The sequence below is a fragment of the Falco biarmicus genome, chromosome 9 (assembly GCF_023638135.1).
Source record: "Falco biarmicus isolate bFalBia1 chromosome 9, bFalBia1.pri, whole genome shotgun sequence".
Taxonomy (NCBI): Eukaryota; Metazoa; Chordata; class Aves; order Falconiformes; family Falconidae; genus Falco; species Falco biarmicus.
Genome location: NC_079296.1, coordinates 37693574 through 37708265, shown reverse-complemented (window position 1 = coordinate 37708265; position 14692 = coordinate 37693574). Strand labels below are relative to the sequence as shown.

General features: G+C 43.8%; 1 protein-coding gene across 1 annotated transcript; it reads left to right on the top strand.

Annotated features, from left to right (window-relative positions):
- Positions 1–49: 49 nt before the first annotated feature.
- LOC130155118 (nucleolar RNA helicase 2-like) lies at positions 50–14515 on the top strand. The gene is made up of 16 exons (XM_056352079.1): positions 50–73; positions 272–784; positions 968–1261; positions 2665–2740; positions 3702–3880; positions 5089–5206; positions 5866–6051; positions 7456–7601; positions 7868–8017; positions 9290–9451; positions 10002–10121; positions 10610–10683; positions 11796–11955; positions 12778–12912; positions 13700–13744; positions 14261–14515. The coding sequence occupies exons 1-16, from the start codon at positions 50–52 to the stop codon at positions 14453–14455; spliced, it is 2577 nt and encodes an 858-aa protein (XP_056208054.1). The 3' UTR covers positions 14456–14515.
- Positions 14516–14692: the final 177 nt, after the last annotated feature.

The following is a 14692-nucleotide window of genomic DNA, read 5'->3' as shown; positions in this document are numbered from 1 at the left end:
TTCTCGTATTACCATTTCAACTCTAAGACCTAAATCTTTATTTGGGAATATGGCTGTCACATTCAGAAGAACTGTACCGTGTCTCACTGTATAATATATAGATCTTAACTGCTGGTCGAACCTGTACGTTTTCCAAAAAAATAAAATATATTCTCTTAGCAGGTTTTAGAAGCACCCGTGCTGGGCGAAGGCGAGTAGTGCTTGGGGTGTGTATTTTGTGGCACAGGCAGCATTTGCACGCGTTAGAAGCAGTATTTTCTGCCGTTGCCAGCGGCGAGTGCCGCCTTGCCGGTGCAGCGGCCCGGGGGGCGCACGGGCGGGGGCGGGGCGGGGCGGGGCGGGGCGGGGCGCGGCAGCCGCCGGAAGGGACCGGCCGGGCGGAAGGGGCGGCCCCGGGCCGGCGCACAGCGGCCGCATGGGTGGCGCGTGGGGCCGCGCGGCGCGGCTCGGGCTCCCCGCGGCCCGGGCGGCGGCGGCCCCGCTCAGCGGGCGGCGGCAGCGGGGCTGGCTATGCGGCGGCGGGGCGGCCCCGCTGCTGCTGCTGGCGGCGGCGCTGCCCCGCGGCCCGGCCCGCCCGCCGCCCGTAGCGCCTCACTTCCTGCGCGCCGGGGCGGAGCCAGGGGGCTGGGGCCGCCGCTGCGAGACGGGCGGGAGCGCCGCCGCACGCCTTCCCGGGGAGCAGCCGGCCGCCATGCCCGCCGCCGGCCTCGCCGCCGGCCCCGCCGAGCCGCAAGCGCCGGCGGGCGACGAGTCCCTGCGCCGGGGCCGCCGGAGGAAGGTCAAGGTGGGAGCGGGCGGCCGCGCGCCACGTGCCGCCGCGGGGGCGGCCATTTTGTACGGCCCGGCCCCGCCGCGGGCCCGGGGGCAGCCCGGGCGTTGAGGCCTTAGAACCGAATAACGGCGGGTTGTTGGAACGGGCGGGCGAGGGCGGCAGGTCCGCCGTGTAACGCCCGCTTCTCTGCGGCAGGAGGAGAGCCAGGAGAAGAAGCTGAAGCGGCGGGAGAGAGTGAAGCGGCGCGGTAAGGCCGAGGGCGCGCAGGCCCAGCCTGAGGAGAGCGGGCTGGGCGACGGTGACCTTGGGCCGCCCCTGGCCAAGAAAACAAAAAAAACCAAGGAGAAGAGTAACGGTCTGACTGGAGAGAGCGGCGGCGCCGAGCACACGGTGCAGCCTTCCTCCGCTGTGAGCAACGGCGTGGTGTCCCCGGTAGCCCACAGCGTGTCCGGCAGTGCGGCCGCTGGAGAGCAGGACAGCGACGCAGAGGTACTAATGCGGTGCCAGCGTGAGCCCTTAGCTTGCCTGAAGGCTCCGTGGTAATGAGCGGGCGTAATATGCCGTGGGTGCTGCGTGGAGACTTGGTGTGTGAGGGCAGTGGCAGCGTTAGGCTGTTGTACCTCATAGGTTTGCGGCACCTGGTCCTGGGTGTCAGCGAGCGCCCGGCATCGCGCCTGCTGGGGCCATGCTGGGGCGGGTGACTACCCGTCTCTCTTTGTGCCTTTCTCCTTGTAAGAAACGTCGAGCTGTTTGGAGTAGCTTATCCTGCAGTGAAGGAGGGTGGCTAGCACGGAGCAGCTTCCGTGTGCTGGCTCATCTTCATGTAGCCACTTGGTGTGCGTCCTGCAGCGCCAGGGTTTCTCCCTGCCGCACAGGCAGTCACCAGCCCAGAAACGCGCACCGCTTTGTGCTGTGGTGGTGCTCTCTCTGCTGGCTGGCCCTTCAAAGAAGTATTTAGCAAGGTGTCCTATAAGGGAAGGTCACAGTTACCTTAATTAGTTCCCATTTCTGGAGTTCTCCCTCTTCAGATTTCACCCTTGGCCTCACATGTAGATACGAGAGGGCCTTGCAGCTTGCCTTCCCCTGTATAGGGCTTTCTGTGGGCAGTTTTCTCTCGTGTGTTTAAGATGGGAATGTGAATCAAGAGTGCATTTGGTACTTTGGGTGTAATGATGTCATCTCTTGGACCTTTGAAGTAGAAGCTAAATTGTGAGTTTTAAGTAAGTATCTAGTGGTGTGCAAAGTTAAGAAGTTGTTTCTGTGGTGTACTGAGTAGGTGTGATGTGGAGGGAAATTCCTGCTTCATGCAGTGAATTGTGACATTTTGCTGTGAAGAAGTTTTCTAATGATTTCAGCGGACTCCAGTTCAGATTTTAACAAGTAGTTTCCCTTTCCTGAACTTGCCGAGCATATGTGCATGATGCACTAAGATCACGTGGAAGGGGCAACTCCCTTTTGTTCGCCGGGGTCTTAAAAGGTGGCACAGGTATATCTGAACTAGGGATGAGATAGCAGTAATTGGGGTTTTGAACAAATTGTTGCAGGTAACAAGCACAGGAATACCTTTGGCGGGAGGTCTTAAGACTGATGTAAAGCCAGGATTTGCTTGTAGGAATTCTGTCACACTGAGTGGTATAGCCTGTGTCAATGTGTCTTGTCTTCTAATACAGGGTGGCCAGATTAAAGTTTCCCACTTCACTCTGTGATGACATTTTTGTTTGTGAAGTGCCTGCTCTGCAAGGGTTTTCTTTAAACAGAAGGGAGGTAGCTGGTAAGATTGCAGTGGTAAAGCAAATGCACAGCTTTTCTTGTGTGCTTATGTAGGCTATGTTGTTTGCTCATCTCTTAGAACTATTAAGTTATTTTTTTCTTTTTTTCTTTTATCCTGTTAGGAGCTGACAGAAGAAGCAAAAGAAGGTGCCTTCTCTAATTTTCCTCTCTCCCAAAACACCATCAACCTTCTCAAAGGTTAGTTAATGTGGTGAAAGAAATTTCTGTAAGCATTTGTCCAGAATTGCACTGTTTACCTGTTTAAGCAGAGACAGAAGCCTGCACTTGTCATACACTTATTGTGTGGTAACAATATGCATGTGAGTAGTCACTGTAGATTCAAAGAATCTGCTGTTGTTAGTTAGGAACAAAGTTTCTGTTTTGTTCAGCTTCAAGTGCCTTAAGGTGAGTTTGTTCATTCATGCTGTGGTCATTTCTAGATACACGTTCTAGAGACAGGTTTCTCTTCTTGTCAGCATCATTCTACTTACTATGTATCTTCAATTCTCATATCTGCTGTCTACAATATCACTTCTTAAGTGTAAAGGTGTTTTGTATATGAAGACTGTTTGGCTTCTGTGAACAGATTATTCTCATACTTTGGGCATTTTCATATCTTGTTTTGATTAATTTTGTTGAGGGAGTAATCACTGTAGAGTTCTTGTCCTCTGTGGTGGTAAGTTGTGTTATTCTTGTTCCTCAGAAAGAATTCTCTTTGTTCCTTCATGTTTTCTTTACTCAAAAGTTTCTCTTGGATTGTTTAATTTCCACTGTGCAAAATCTCTCTGGAGTTTTAGAATATTTCAAAACAAACACCCTTACCTCCTCCCACCCTTTGGAACCAAGCTACCACAAAATCTTGGGCTGTATCAGAAAAAAACATGTTGTGTTTTTATTTTTTATTTCCTCTCCTGTTGACTTACACCAGACATCACAAAGGTGACCGTATTTCATTGTGGATACTCAGCTGTGTGTGTGGGGGTGGAATATCCTTTGATCTAGAGTAGGAGTGAAAATAAAGATACGTGGTTTTCTTCCAAGTTGCATCTCCTGTTGTGTGCAGGATTTGATGTGATGTGCCCTACATATTTGGGCTAGTTATATCTGAGGGCTTCTAGCTGTTTACCTTTTAATGAAACCTCTTTGGGTTATCTTACAGCTCGAGGTATAAAATACCTGTTCCCTGTGCAAGTGAAGACTTTTCAGCCCATATACGATGGTAAAGATGTAATTGCTCAAGCTCGAACAGGAACTGGGAAAACCTTTGCTTTTGCTCTTCCACTGACGGAAAAACTTCAGAGTGTCTCACAAGATGAGAGAAGAAGTCGTGCACCAAAAGTAATTTATCACTTAAGGCTTAATACCAAAACCTTAGAATGTGGCAGTTTTCAAAAGTGATTTTGTAATTGCTTTGGCGACTCTTTGTTTGGGACTTCTTTCTCCTTTATTGGTGTTTGTAATACTGAACACTTCTTCTTTCTCCTTTATTGGTGTTTGTAATACTGAACACTTTCCTTGGATCAGGAGCTACAGTGTGACAGATCTTGCAGCATCACAGTGATAACATGTTTCATGTTTAGGGTTCCTTGTGACTGCTTCAGGGAGAATGGTCAGGGCACTGCAGTAGTACCTACCGGACTTCCAGACTGCTGTCTGCAGGAAGTTAGCTTGCGGCTTTGGGGCTCAGTCCCCTGCCTCTTCTGAGGAAGCGGTTGAGTCAGCTGGACTTGTCTCTGTTCACTGAGGCTGTTTCTCACTATGAATTCCATGGTGATAACTGAAGGCTCTTGGTTGGTTGGGGTTTTTTTCCCCTGTTATGTCTGGAGACTTGTCTTAATGGATGCAAGTGGTGTTTATATTCCAAATCATGGAATCTCATTAAGTAGGAATCAATAATGAGATATCTGTGATCAGATGATGTATTCCCATACAAATGAAGTATATATGTTTAACATTAGACTGAAAAGCTGCTGTAGTCTGCAGATTTGTTGCCTACTTCATCCTTCTGTTTTACTAACTTTAATGGCAATGTAAGTTTTAAAATCTTACTGTCAGAAAGATTTCTAGAGAATAATTTAGCTCTTTATTTTAATCGTTTCATTCTTAAACGAAATGGAGGGGAGAAGGATAGATACTGGAAGGCGGCAGATAGGTGGAGTGCATCATGCTGTGTATCTTTTAAGACCTTACTGGTCCAGATTGCTTAGTGCCTGCTCTTATCCTTTAATGCTGAATTCATTCATTGTCCTTGGTTATGTTAATGAAGTGTCTGTTTTATCTGGTATTAAGAAAAAAAAACAAACTTGTTTTCTACATCTCAGTTATTTTGTCATGCTTTGCCTTGTTTCCTCATGCTGGCTATGAGGCTGTGTGCGGGCTCCAGGTGGCAGGAAATATTGCTTGGATGGTGGGGAGCTGTGGGCATCTCTGCAGCAAGTGTAGAGTCAGAATGGGAGTACAAGGTGTTTGACATGAAGTAAACCCTTTTGTCCTAGCACCCTCTCCCAAGCAACAGCTGCGTTTTTGTCTCCTTTCGCTCCCTCCAGGTGCTGGTTCTTGTTCCAACGAGGGAACTGGCCACTCAAGTAGCCAAAGACTTCAAGAATCTCACCAGGAAACTGTCAGTGGCTTGTTTTTATGGAGGAACACCATATAAAGCACAACGTAAGTAAATGCTAAGGAGTTACTACAGGATTGAAGTTGACTTTCTCCAAATGCATTCCATGAATAAAACTGGCTTTTTTGCTCCTTGGAGTTTCACTTCAGTCAGAAACCATGCCATTGCTTTCAAAGGAAGCATAAGCCTGGGTTGAATTATTTTAGTTCCAATGAAACTTTATTTAAAAGAATGGTTATAGGTCTGCAAAGTGACTAGTCCTTTTAGTTTCTCCTTTATTGCATGTTTGTCTGGTTTTTGTGGGACTAGATGACCATCCAAAGAAGGGAGAGAACTCTGTATGTGCATGTGGCTCTTTCTGTCTCCAGAGATAGCTGTGAAAAAGAAATCAGCTGAAAAACTAAAGTGTTCTTCCTTACAAAGCTCTGGAGGTTTCTAATGCAGATGATTGCTGCTTGGAAATTGATGTATCTTATTGTAAGTTTGCTTGTGGTTTAGCTGGTATTCCTGACAAGAGTAACTTGGACCACCATTAAGTTTACTTGTTTGTTACCTGGACTGGATCTAGTGCTTTATTCAGAGATTAAAGTTGAGAGCAGTCGCTTTTTGGCTCTAAAATGAGAAGTGTTGCTGTGTACTGGTGACTTTTTACCTTGTTGTTTCTTAGCATTCTGACACTGTCCTTGTTTTTTTTGTCATCTTCCAGTTGATCTTCTTAGAAGTGGCATTGATGTTCTAGTGGGGACTCCTGGACGGATCAAAGACCACATTCAGAATAGCAAGCTGGAACTTTCCAGTGTGAAGCATGTTGTTTTGGATGAAGTTGATCACATGTTGGACATGGGCTTTGCTGAACAAGTGGAAGAAATCTTAGGATTTGCTTATAAAAAAGGTAAATTATGACAGCAGGAGAGGAATAGGGGATAATGCAGAAAGTGCAGTTATGCTATTTTGAAAACTGCCAGTGCACTTCTAACTCGAATCCTTTTTGCAATGCTAGTATCAGACCTCAGAGAAAAGGGTAAGGTAGAATTAAAAAAGATTCAAAGCAAGGTAACAGATGGCTCAAGGGCTGGAATGACATCCCTGAAAGGAGGGTGTGTGTGAGGAAATGGCAAAAAGTAACAAACCCAGCCCAGCTCCCTAAGCCCTAATGCTCTTCGTCCTGAGAGAGGTGGCTGAGCATAGGGTTATGGTTATGGTGTGCATGTACGCTCGGCATCACACAAAGTTCACAGTTGGGGGATATTTGCTCTTTTCTGATGTAGTGGGCATTCAGCGAAGCCATCAGATAGCCAGTACGGCAGTGAAGAAAGTTATTTTAATAGTGTGAAGTTCCTTCCTTCCCACGTTATACTAATACCAAAAGTTTTGAAAAGTGGCTTGAATTACTGGAAGTGGAAATATCAAGGATTACTAAAACCAAGGGTATCACTTCTGGCTCTGGAAGCCACAAAAACTTGGCTACTGACACTGCTTCTTAACATCTTTGTTAACTACACTTGACTACTGTTGGGGAGAGTATATGAACTTCATGGATCTTAGGTTTGACCCAGTACAGCCACTGTTATTTTTACTTAACTGTTAGGTTCTCCCCATTTCTGCAGAGTTGGTCTGTGTCCTGACAGCCAAAAAGCACAGATAACCTTCTGAAAAAGGAGATCTGGATAGTTTTTGGAAGAGTTGTTGTAGTTACTCAATTTTGAAAGTTTTCTTCATAACCGGAAGATAAATTTTGGGGTATAATAGTGTCCTCTTGCAGTGTGTGTTTCTTTCTGTCTGAACCTGTGGAGTTATGAAGGTAGGTTAAACTTTTTCAAGATGCTGTTGAGCTGTTTTTACCTGGGGTGATCTATCTTGTTATATAATTCGTGCCCCTAGTCTGCAGAGTGTCCATTTTAGCTTGCCTTTTTCCTTTACACATAGCCATACTGTTCACAGCTAGTTAGTATGGGAATACCAGGCAAGGAAGGACTGAGATGAGATCTTTCAAGTATGTGGGAGGACTTCAGGCACACTCTAAACCATTTTTAGCAGATGATGTCGAAGTGTGTCTTGCATTTCTTCTCAGGCAGGGTGAAGGACTTAGTTTGGTCCAGTTAAAATTACTGTAATTTTGCCTTTTGTGTCTAAAGGATATTAAAAATGTTTTCATTGCTTCTAAGTTTTCTTTTTGTAGCCCACTTACTGCACATATAAGCCTCTCAAGTTGAGAGCAACTCTGTTGCTTTTTTTTATCAGTACTCAAGTTTCAGATTCTGTTGTGATGACTGGAATCGGTGGCCTTTCCTTCCAGGTTCTGAGAACAACCCCCAGACACTGCTGTTTTCTGCAACTTGTCCACGATGGGTATATGATGTAGCGAAAAAATACATGAAAGATGAATATGAACAGATTGACCTGATTGGAAAGAGGACTCAAAGGACTGCCACGACTGTGGAAGTGAGTGATTCTGCTGCAGAGCAGTGCAGGTCCTGAGAGTATGTGACCTGGATGAAATGGGTTCTGCACTGACACTGCCCATGGGGCTGTGCAATGACTTTTCACATGATTAACACACAGATTATTATTTTATTTTTGTTAAGCAGAGCTTTCATATGGAAGCAGTATGCAAGCTTAGAAAAAAATATTCTTTCTGTGTTCATTTTGTCTGTGCTTGTGTGGTTTAGATTTAACATAGATGCTTATCATGATTGTTTCCCAAACAGCACCTGGCTATACAGTGTCGCTCATCTCAGAGAGCAGGAGTTCTTGGGGATATCATTCAAGTCTACAGTGGCAGCCGTGGGCGGACCATTGTCTTTTGTGAGACCAAAAAGGAAGCAAATGAACTGGCTATGAATGCTTCGCTCAAACAGGTACTGCAGTCTGAATGGAGAAGAGCAGTAACAGATATGCAGGGGTTGAATGCCCTGAAATAAATGTGAGGTTGCAACTGCGTGGATGAAGTTGTTTCTGTAGGTGGTTTTAAGACTTATGAAAGCTGCTTCTAAAAGTAGAGCTTTGCAGTTTAAGATACCCTCTTGGCTGTGATGAATTTATTCCTTTGGCTTTAAAATCACGCAGGACAGGATCAATGGAAAAAATGCAGCACATGCTGAATAGGAGACAGTAATAGTGGTAATAAACAGGAGCTAGTATAGTGCACATCTTCCGTCTCACATTAGTGTGCTTTTCGGATTCCCATCTTGTAATGGCATTTATTTGAAAAGTCAGTATTCAGGAAAATCCAACTAATATGGTAGAATGGAATCTCTTGTTGCCCTTGGAAGGTCATTTAATAGTTTGATCAGAGCTCAGGTGATCTATTGAGCAGGTTTTCTATGCTTGCTTGAATTATTTTTGAGTGTGGGGAAAGTTGCTGGATTTTTTTTTCAGAGAAAATTCAGTTTGATAGCAAATACTAATTTATGGAGAAAGAGCAGTGGTGGAAATACATGGCTTGCCCCAGTATTTGATAAACGTCATATACCATGCCCATTAAGATCTTGCAACAACAACTTTTGTCTGTTGGCTCTGCTGCTTTCCCAGAAAATCTGACTGTTTTGTTCTTGTGTCAGTATGTGACATATTTTTCTGTTATGTTAGTAAGTTCTGCTTTAGAGAGCAGTTACTCATTTGAATTCTGAGCTTGTGACTCTCCCTCTCTCCTTGTCAAACACTTGATCTTGTCCCATTAAAAGCAGAGGTTGTTCAGATCACCTGTAGGGTTTGCGAAGGCCCTGAAAACCTCACTTCAGCTTCTGTGGGTTTTGGGATGGCTTCCCAGGGAAGGGAGCAAAGTCTTTTGCTAGCTCTTGATGAGCACTGCTTAAGAGAAGTTGCTTCCATTTGTTCCAGTGGAAGTGAGAGCTGAAGTGGGCCCTTTTGGTGTGGCAGGCTGCAACTTCTACAGTTTGCTGTTGGTGTGCTACAAATAATATTATGGTAAAACTACTGCTTATGAGTATTACTGTCCCAGAGAAGAATCAAACCACAAAGTAGGATGCTTTATATTCCTTTGGTATTGGCCGTGTAATTATTTTCTCTTGCTCTGCACAATATTTCGGCTTTTGTAATTAAATGTCTGTAGATGCTGCAGTGTAGGCTGCCCCATTAAATAACATGTTAATGGCTTGTTTCACTGACAGGATGCCCAGTCATTGCACGGTGACATTCCACAGACACAGAGAGAAATTACATTAAAAGGCTTTAGAAATGGTGTGTTTGAAGTTTTGATTGCAACAAATGTAGCTGCCCGTGGCCTGGATATTCCCGAGGTTGACCTTGTTGTGCAGTGTTCACCACCAAAAGTAAGTCCTTAGGGGAGACTAAAATTGTAATTTATTTCGTTGTGACATAACAGTGGGTTATTGCTGTGTTTCACCAGAATTATGTTCTGATTCACAAATTAAGTGGATTTTCTTTTGTAAACACCAGCCTAGAATTTCCTAGTTAAGTTTTTTTATTTTGAGTTTCGGTTAAAGTAAAAGTGACAGTTTTCGGTTACTCTGCAAAGTCGTAAGATAGCTTTTGACATTGTTTCAGCATTTCTGAATCGCTTCTGAACATTGTTGAGTTTCATAATGATTCTATAAAACATTTCTGCTGTCTTTTTTCTTTTGCAACGCCAGTGGAGCTTTTTATTTGAAAAAAACTTAATAGTGTTTTTTAAACCTGAGGCAGCATACCTTGGGCAGGGTAACATAAGCAGATCTGAGTGGTTTGGGTATAGAGACATAATGAATCACGCCTTAGGCTTTTGAATTAGAATTTAGCTTGCATTTTCTCTCTCTTATAATCTATAAATGTCAGCAGTTTAAGTGACATAAGGTTTTCTCATGTTAATCTGAATTTTTGAAGGATGTTGACTCCTACATCCATCGTTCTGGACGTACAGGTCGAGCTGGCCGGACCGGGATCTGCATTTGTTTATTTCAGAGAAGAGAAGAAGATCTTCTGAAACAAGTTGAGCACAAAGCGGTGAGTTGTACCTCAGACATCTGTTTAATGAAATTTTTTCAGCTCCTAAAAAGACTCTGCCACTCTTAGACTTTGTAATGATGGGCTGCTTATGAGTCCAGTATGGGACTCATGTCCCATAGAGTAGTAGGCCTAAAGTGTTCATATTTGGTAAGCGTTTATACATGCTTTTGTAGTAGCCTGTTCAAATCTCTTACTAGTTCTCCCATGTTGGCAGTACTCTGTTGATGTCAGCAGGCAGACTGTGACAGGAATGCATGAAGGAGACTATGCCTTGCATTATAATCTGCATGTAAATTGTGTAAAGTAGCTCCAGATTAACAAAGGTGGAAACTTAAAAGCCTCATTCTAGCTTTAGAAATAGATTAAGTGAAGACTGTAGTGATGTTCTAAATAGTAACTAGAAGTCTCAATAATGTGACTCGGTTAGGATTGAGCTGTAGAGTGCCGAAAATGCCTTTAACTGTAATTGGTTTTCTTGATTTCAGGGGATTACATTTAAGCGTGTAGGCGTTCCCTCTGCTACAGATGTAATCAAAGCTTCAAGTAATGATGCCAAAAAGTAAGTTTATTTGCCTGTTCTAAAAAGATGTTACCAATAACAATGCTGTTACTGCAGAGCTTCAAGGGTGCAGACCTGTATGTGAGTGTGTCTTTGCCTATGTTGTAAAAGTCAGCTGCTTTGCATGTTAACTCTGACTTGTTTTCATAATGATATCGATAAACCTCTGTGTGCTTGAACATAGACCTTTTGATAGAACCTGATGTTCTCTAAGTTCTTGCTAAAATTAACCTTTGTTTATATAACCAGAAATCAGTAGCAGAACAAGGAATTACTGTCGTGAGAGAAAACTGATTTTGTCTGCTCAGATGATACAGTATTAGTGTGTAAGGAGCAATACTTAGTATAATGAGGAGTTACTCTGGCATAATGAGGGTGTTGTAGCTGTGTCCTGTGTTTCTTTGTATTGTTTTATTATCAAGGGTTGTGGATTTTATTCTGTGCAGCTCTGTTTACATTTGCTGCCCCATTGGTGGAAACTGCATTGACAGAGATTATTATAATTGGTAGGGATTTGACCAGTGTAAAGGAGACCATGGGCATGGTGTTGAGTTCACTGCATACTAAAAAATGGTGAAGGGTGCTGGTGTACAAAAACCAGCATCAGAGAAATAGCTGTTCTCAATTTCCCAGCTTGTTTTCACTGCCTCTCCCAGAAATAATCAATTTAATCAGCTTGCACTGAGAGCAAGAAGTGCCTTGCCCCAGCCCAGCAGTGGCATTGTAGTGGTTTGCTTCTCTTCATTGTGAAGTAAAAGCAAGGGCTTCTTGGCTTTGCTGGCAACACTTTCTTGTGGGTTCTTGGGTATGGCGTTAAGAGTTGCTAGTATTTTAGAGCCTTCCCTTGACAATGCTGTCAAACATGCCATGTTGTAAATCCTCAACTTTGAACGCATCTTTCAGGAGGCTCACCTTGATGACCAGAGAAGGTGGGTATTCAACATCCTGAAGGTGTCAAGTTAAATGAGTGGTAGTGAAGCATAAGTATGATAGCCAAGGCTTTTAGAGATGATATGTTAATCTTGAAAGCTGTCTGAAGGTTATGTCTTAAACATGACTGCACTTCACACTGGCCTTTGCTGATTTCTTAAACTTTTGTTGTCACCATGTAGGTTGCTGGAGGCCATTCCTCCTTCTGCAGTAGACTACTTCAGAAAATCTGCTCAAGAGCTCATAGATGAAAAAGGGGCAGTTGATGCCCTGGCAGCAGCTCTAGCCCATATTTCTGGGGCATCTTACGTACAGCAGCGCTCCTTACTCAACTCAACTGCGGTAAATAACGTCATGCCTGTGTTAACAGTAATGGATAAATGAACTGCTTGCGTCCAGTCAGAGTGTGGCATCATCATCTCGGGTTCTTTCAGTAGGGTTTCTGAATAGCTGTTGTCCCCAGCTCCTGGTTTGTTGGTTGTTCCTTAACTGAAATCAGCTCTTGCTGGTGCTCTGCAGCAAACCAGAGAAATTTGAAATCTGTTAGTAAACTTTCTTGTAACGAGAACTACAAGAATTTCTCCAGACACTTAAGTGACAGAAAACTTGGATGCTCTTAAGAGAGTTTAACTAATGACATTTTACAAGCTAATAGGTTGGTTCATGCTATTGTAGTTTTTCCCTTCCCAGGAAGCTTTTACATTTCTGTAGTATTTCAAGTAAGTCTAGCATGTGATTACCTGATTTCAAAGAGATCTTGACAGGTGAAGAGTACAGCTCTTCCTTTTTCTGATGCATTTAGGGAGAAATTGGCCCAGTTTGTGGCATGGTAACACAATTTTGGAAATAGTGTGTGACTGGACTGTGTATGAGTTTGGGTTTTATGTAACCCATTTTCTACTGGTAACTTTCTGTATATATTGAATAGGTGTGTCTTTGCTTCTGGGTCTTCTATTTGCCTTAATATCAATGGGCAATCCTAGGTTACATGGATGCTTTTGGCTTCTTAGGAGGCTTTTGGTTGCTTCACTTTCAGGAAGCTGACTTCTTAGGATTAAATGCTACATTACAATAACAAGTTATTACATAGTTCATCAGTGAGCAAGCTACAGGCTGTCCAACCAAGTTTAGTCTTGTAAATGCTTTTTTTTCTGTTTCCCAAAGGGCTTTGTGACCATGGTGTTAAAGTGCTCAATAGAAATGCATACCATGAGCTATGCCTGGAGAGGACTAAAAGAACAGCTTGGTGAGGAGGTAGATGGCAAAGTATCTGCGATGCGTTTCCTCAAGGGGAAGATGGTAAGCTGGCCCAACCTTGGGGAAGGGGTGGGGGTGTGTGTGCAGATGCAGACATACACGCAGCCAGTTTTTGCAGTGTTTGAGGTAGGAGTTTTGAAATACCCTTATAGAAATACTGATACCTTACTCTCATTTCTCTGAAAATGGTAACCTATCATGAGGGCCCCTGAAACTGCTGTTTATGTATACACTATTGAAAAAACCAAACACACACACATATTAAAGCTAGCTGAGTGTTTCAAAAGACACTGATTTGAATGGATATGTTGCTCCTAAATGATAATGCAAGAATTCTCTCCTAAAAAAGAAAAAAAAATCATTTTTTATATATATATATATATATATATATAGTGGGAGTGGTTGTTGTGACATGCTAACACTGTATACCACTGCACTGGAAAGACAGCTGTAGAGTAGGGTAGTGACTGACTACTGACTGCCTGACCCAAGCAATACAGCATTCACCTGACTGTCAGCCTGGCTCCTGATGTGTCTGACATCTGTCTTCTGTGCAGGTATATTCTTGGAGAGCTTGTGGTGCCAGATGATGCCTGTCTTACTTTTAAACAGACAGGCTGATTGCAGGCAATGCTACTGTCAGCATGGAGCATTTGAGTCTGCGTTTTATTTTCTTTTTTTTTCAGCTTACAAAGACCGTGCTTCTGCTATTTCTGGTTTCTACACTTAAGTGTGTATGAGCGGTTGCAGGTGCTGCCTGACTGGAGTTGCATATCTCTGTTCTTGGATGTATTTTTGGAAAGTAAATGCCTCTTTTTCTCTGTTACAGGGTGTGTGCTTTGATATCCCTGTTGGCGAACTGAGTAACATACAGGTATGTTTTTGTAGCCAGAACTGGCTTTGGAACCTGGCAATCTGAAATTTGGTGATTGCCATGTATAGGACTGAATATAGGGTGGTGTGGGAGGATAAGGCTTGTGTTTTAATAAGAGCATTGCATAGACAACAGAGTCATTAGAAAGAACAGAGCACAATTGTTAGAAGTTATGCTGTCATGCCTCTTTCTCATTTCAGTTCTCATTATATTACCTGATTTTATTAAACAAAATCCTATGTTCTTTGGCTACTCTGGGTTTTGATCTCTCCAGATTAATTGAGAGTTACCCAGTTTTCTGTTGACTTCACTTCCTCTTGTCCCTTTGTGATAGTTTATCCTATGTCTGAGGACTGTGAGTTATCTCCTCGCTGTGAGGGATCTCTTGACCTGTTTTGGCGTTGGGTGGGGTTTGTCTGGGAATGCCTTTGCATTCAATGTTGCTTTTAAATGACATAGGGTACCTTGGACACACCTGCAAGCACATAAAGTCTCCTTACATTGGTCTTGTTTCAGGAACAGTGGAGGGACACCAGGCGCTGGCAACTGTCTGTGGCGAAGGAATTGCCTGAGCTGGAAGAGTGCCCCCAGGAGGCGGGACGAGGGTTCTCCAGGTTTAGAAATGGGAAGCAAAGTGACAGCAGCTTCAGGAGAAACAACTGGTTTAAGAGTGGAAACCGGGGACATGATTTTAACAGATCAGTTGATTAACCTCTGGTACAGATACAGGACTGAGCTGACTTATGAAAAAGTAAAAGCCTGTTAGACGTTCTTCTTTGTCTTTATTCCTTGATAGAGCAGCCTACCTTTGAGGATGGCTAACAGTCATGTTTGCTGAAATGACTGAGTTTTTGGAAGATTTTTCTTTCTGCCTGGCAAACCAGCTGGTGCCATTTTCCCGCCCTATGTGTTTCTGCAGGGAGGAGTGTTTTACTGGAAACTCGGTGC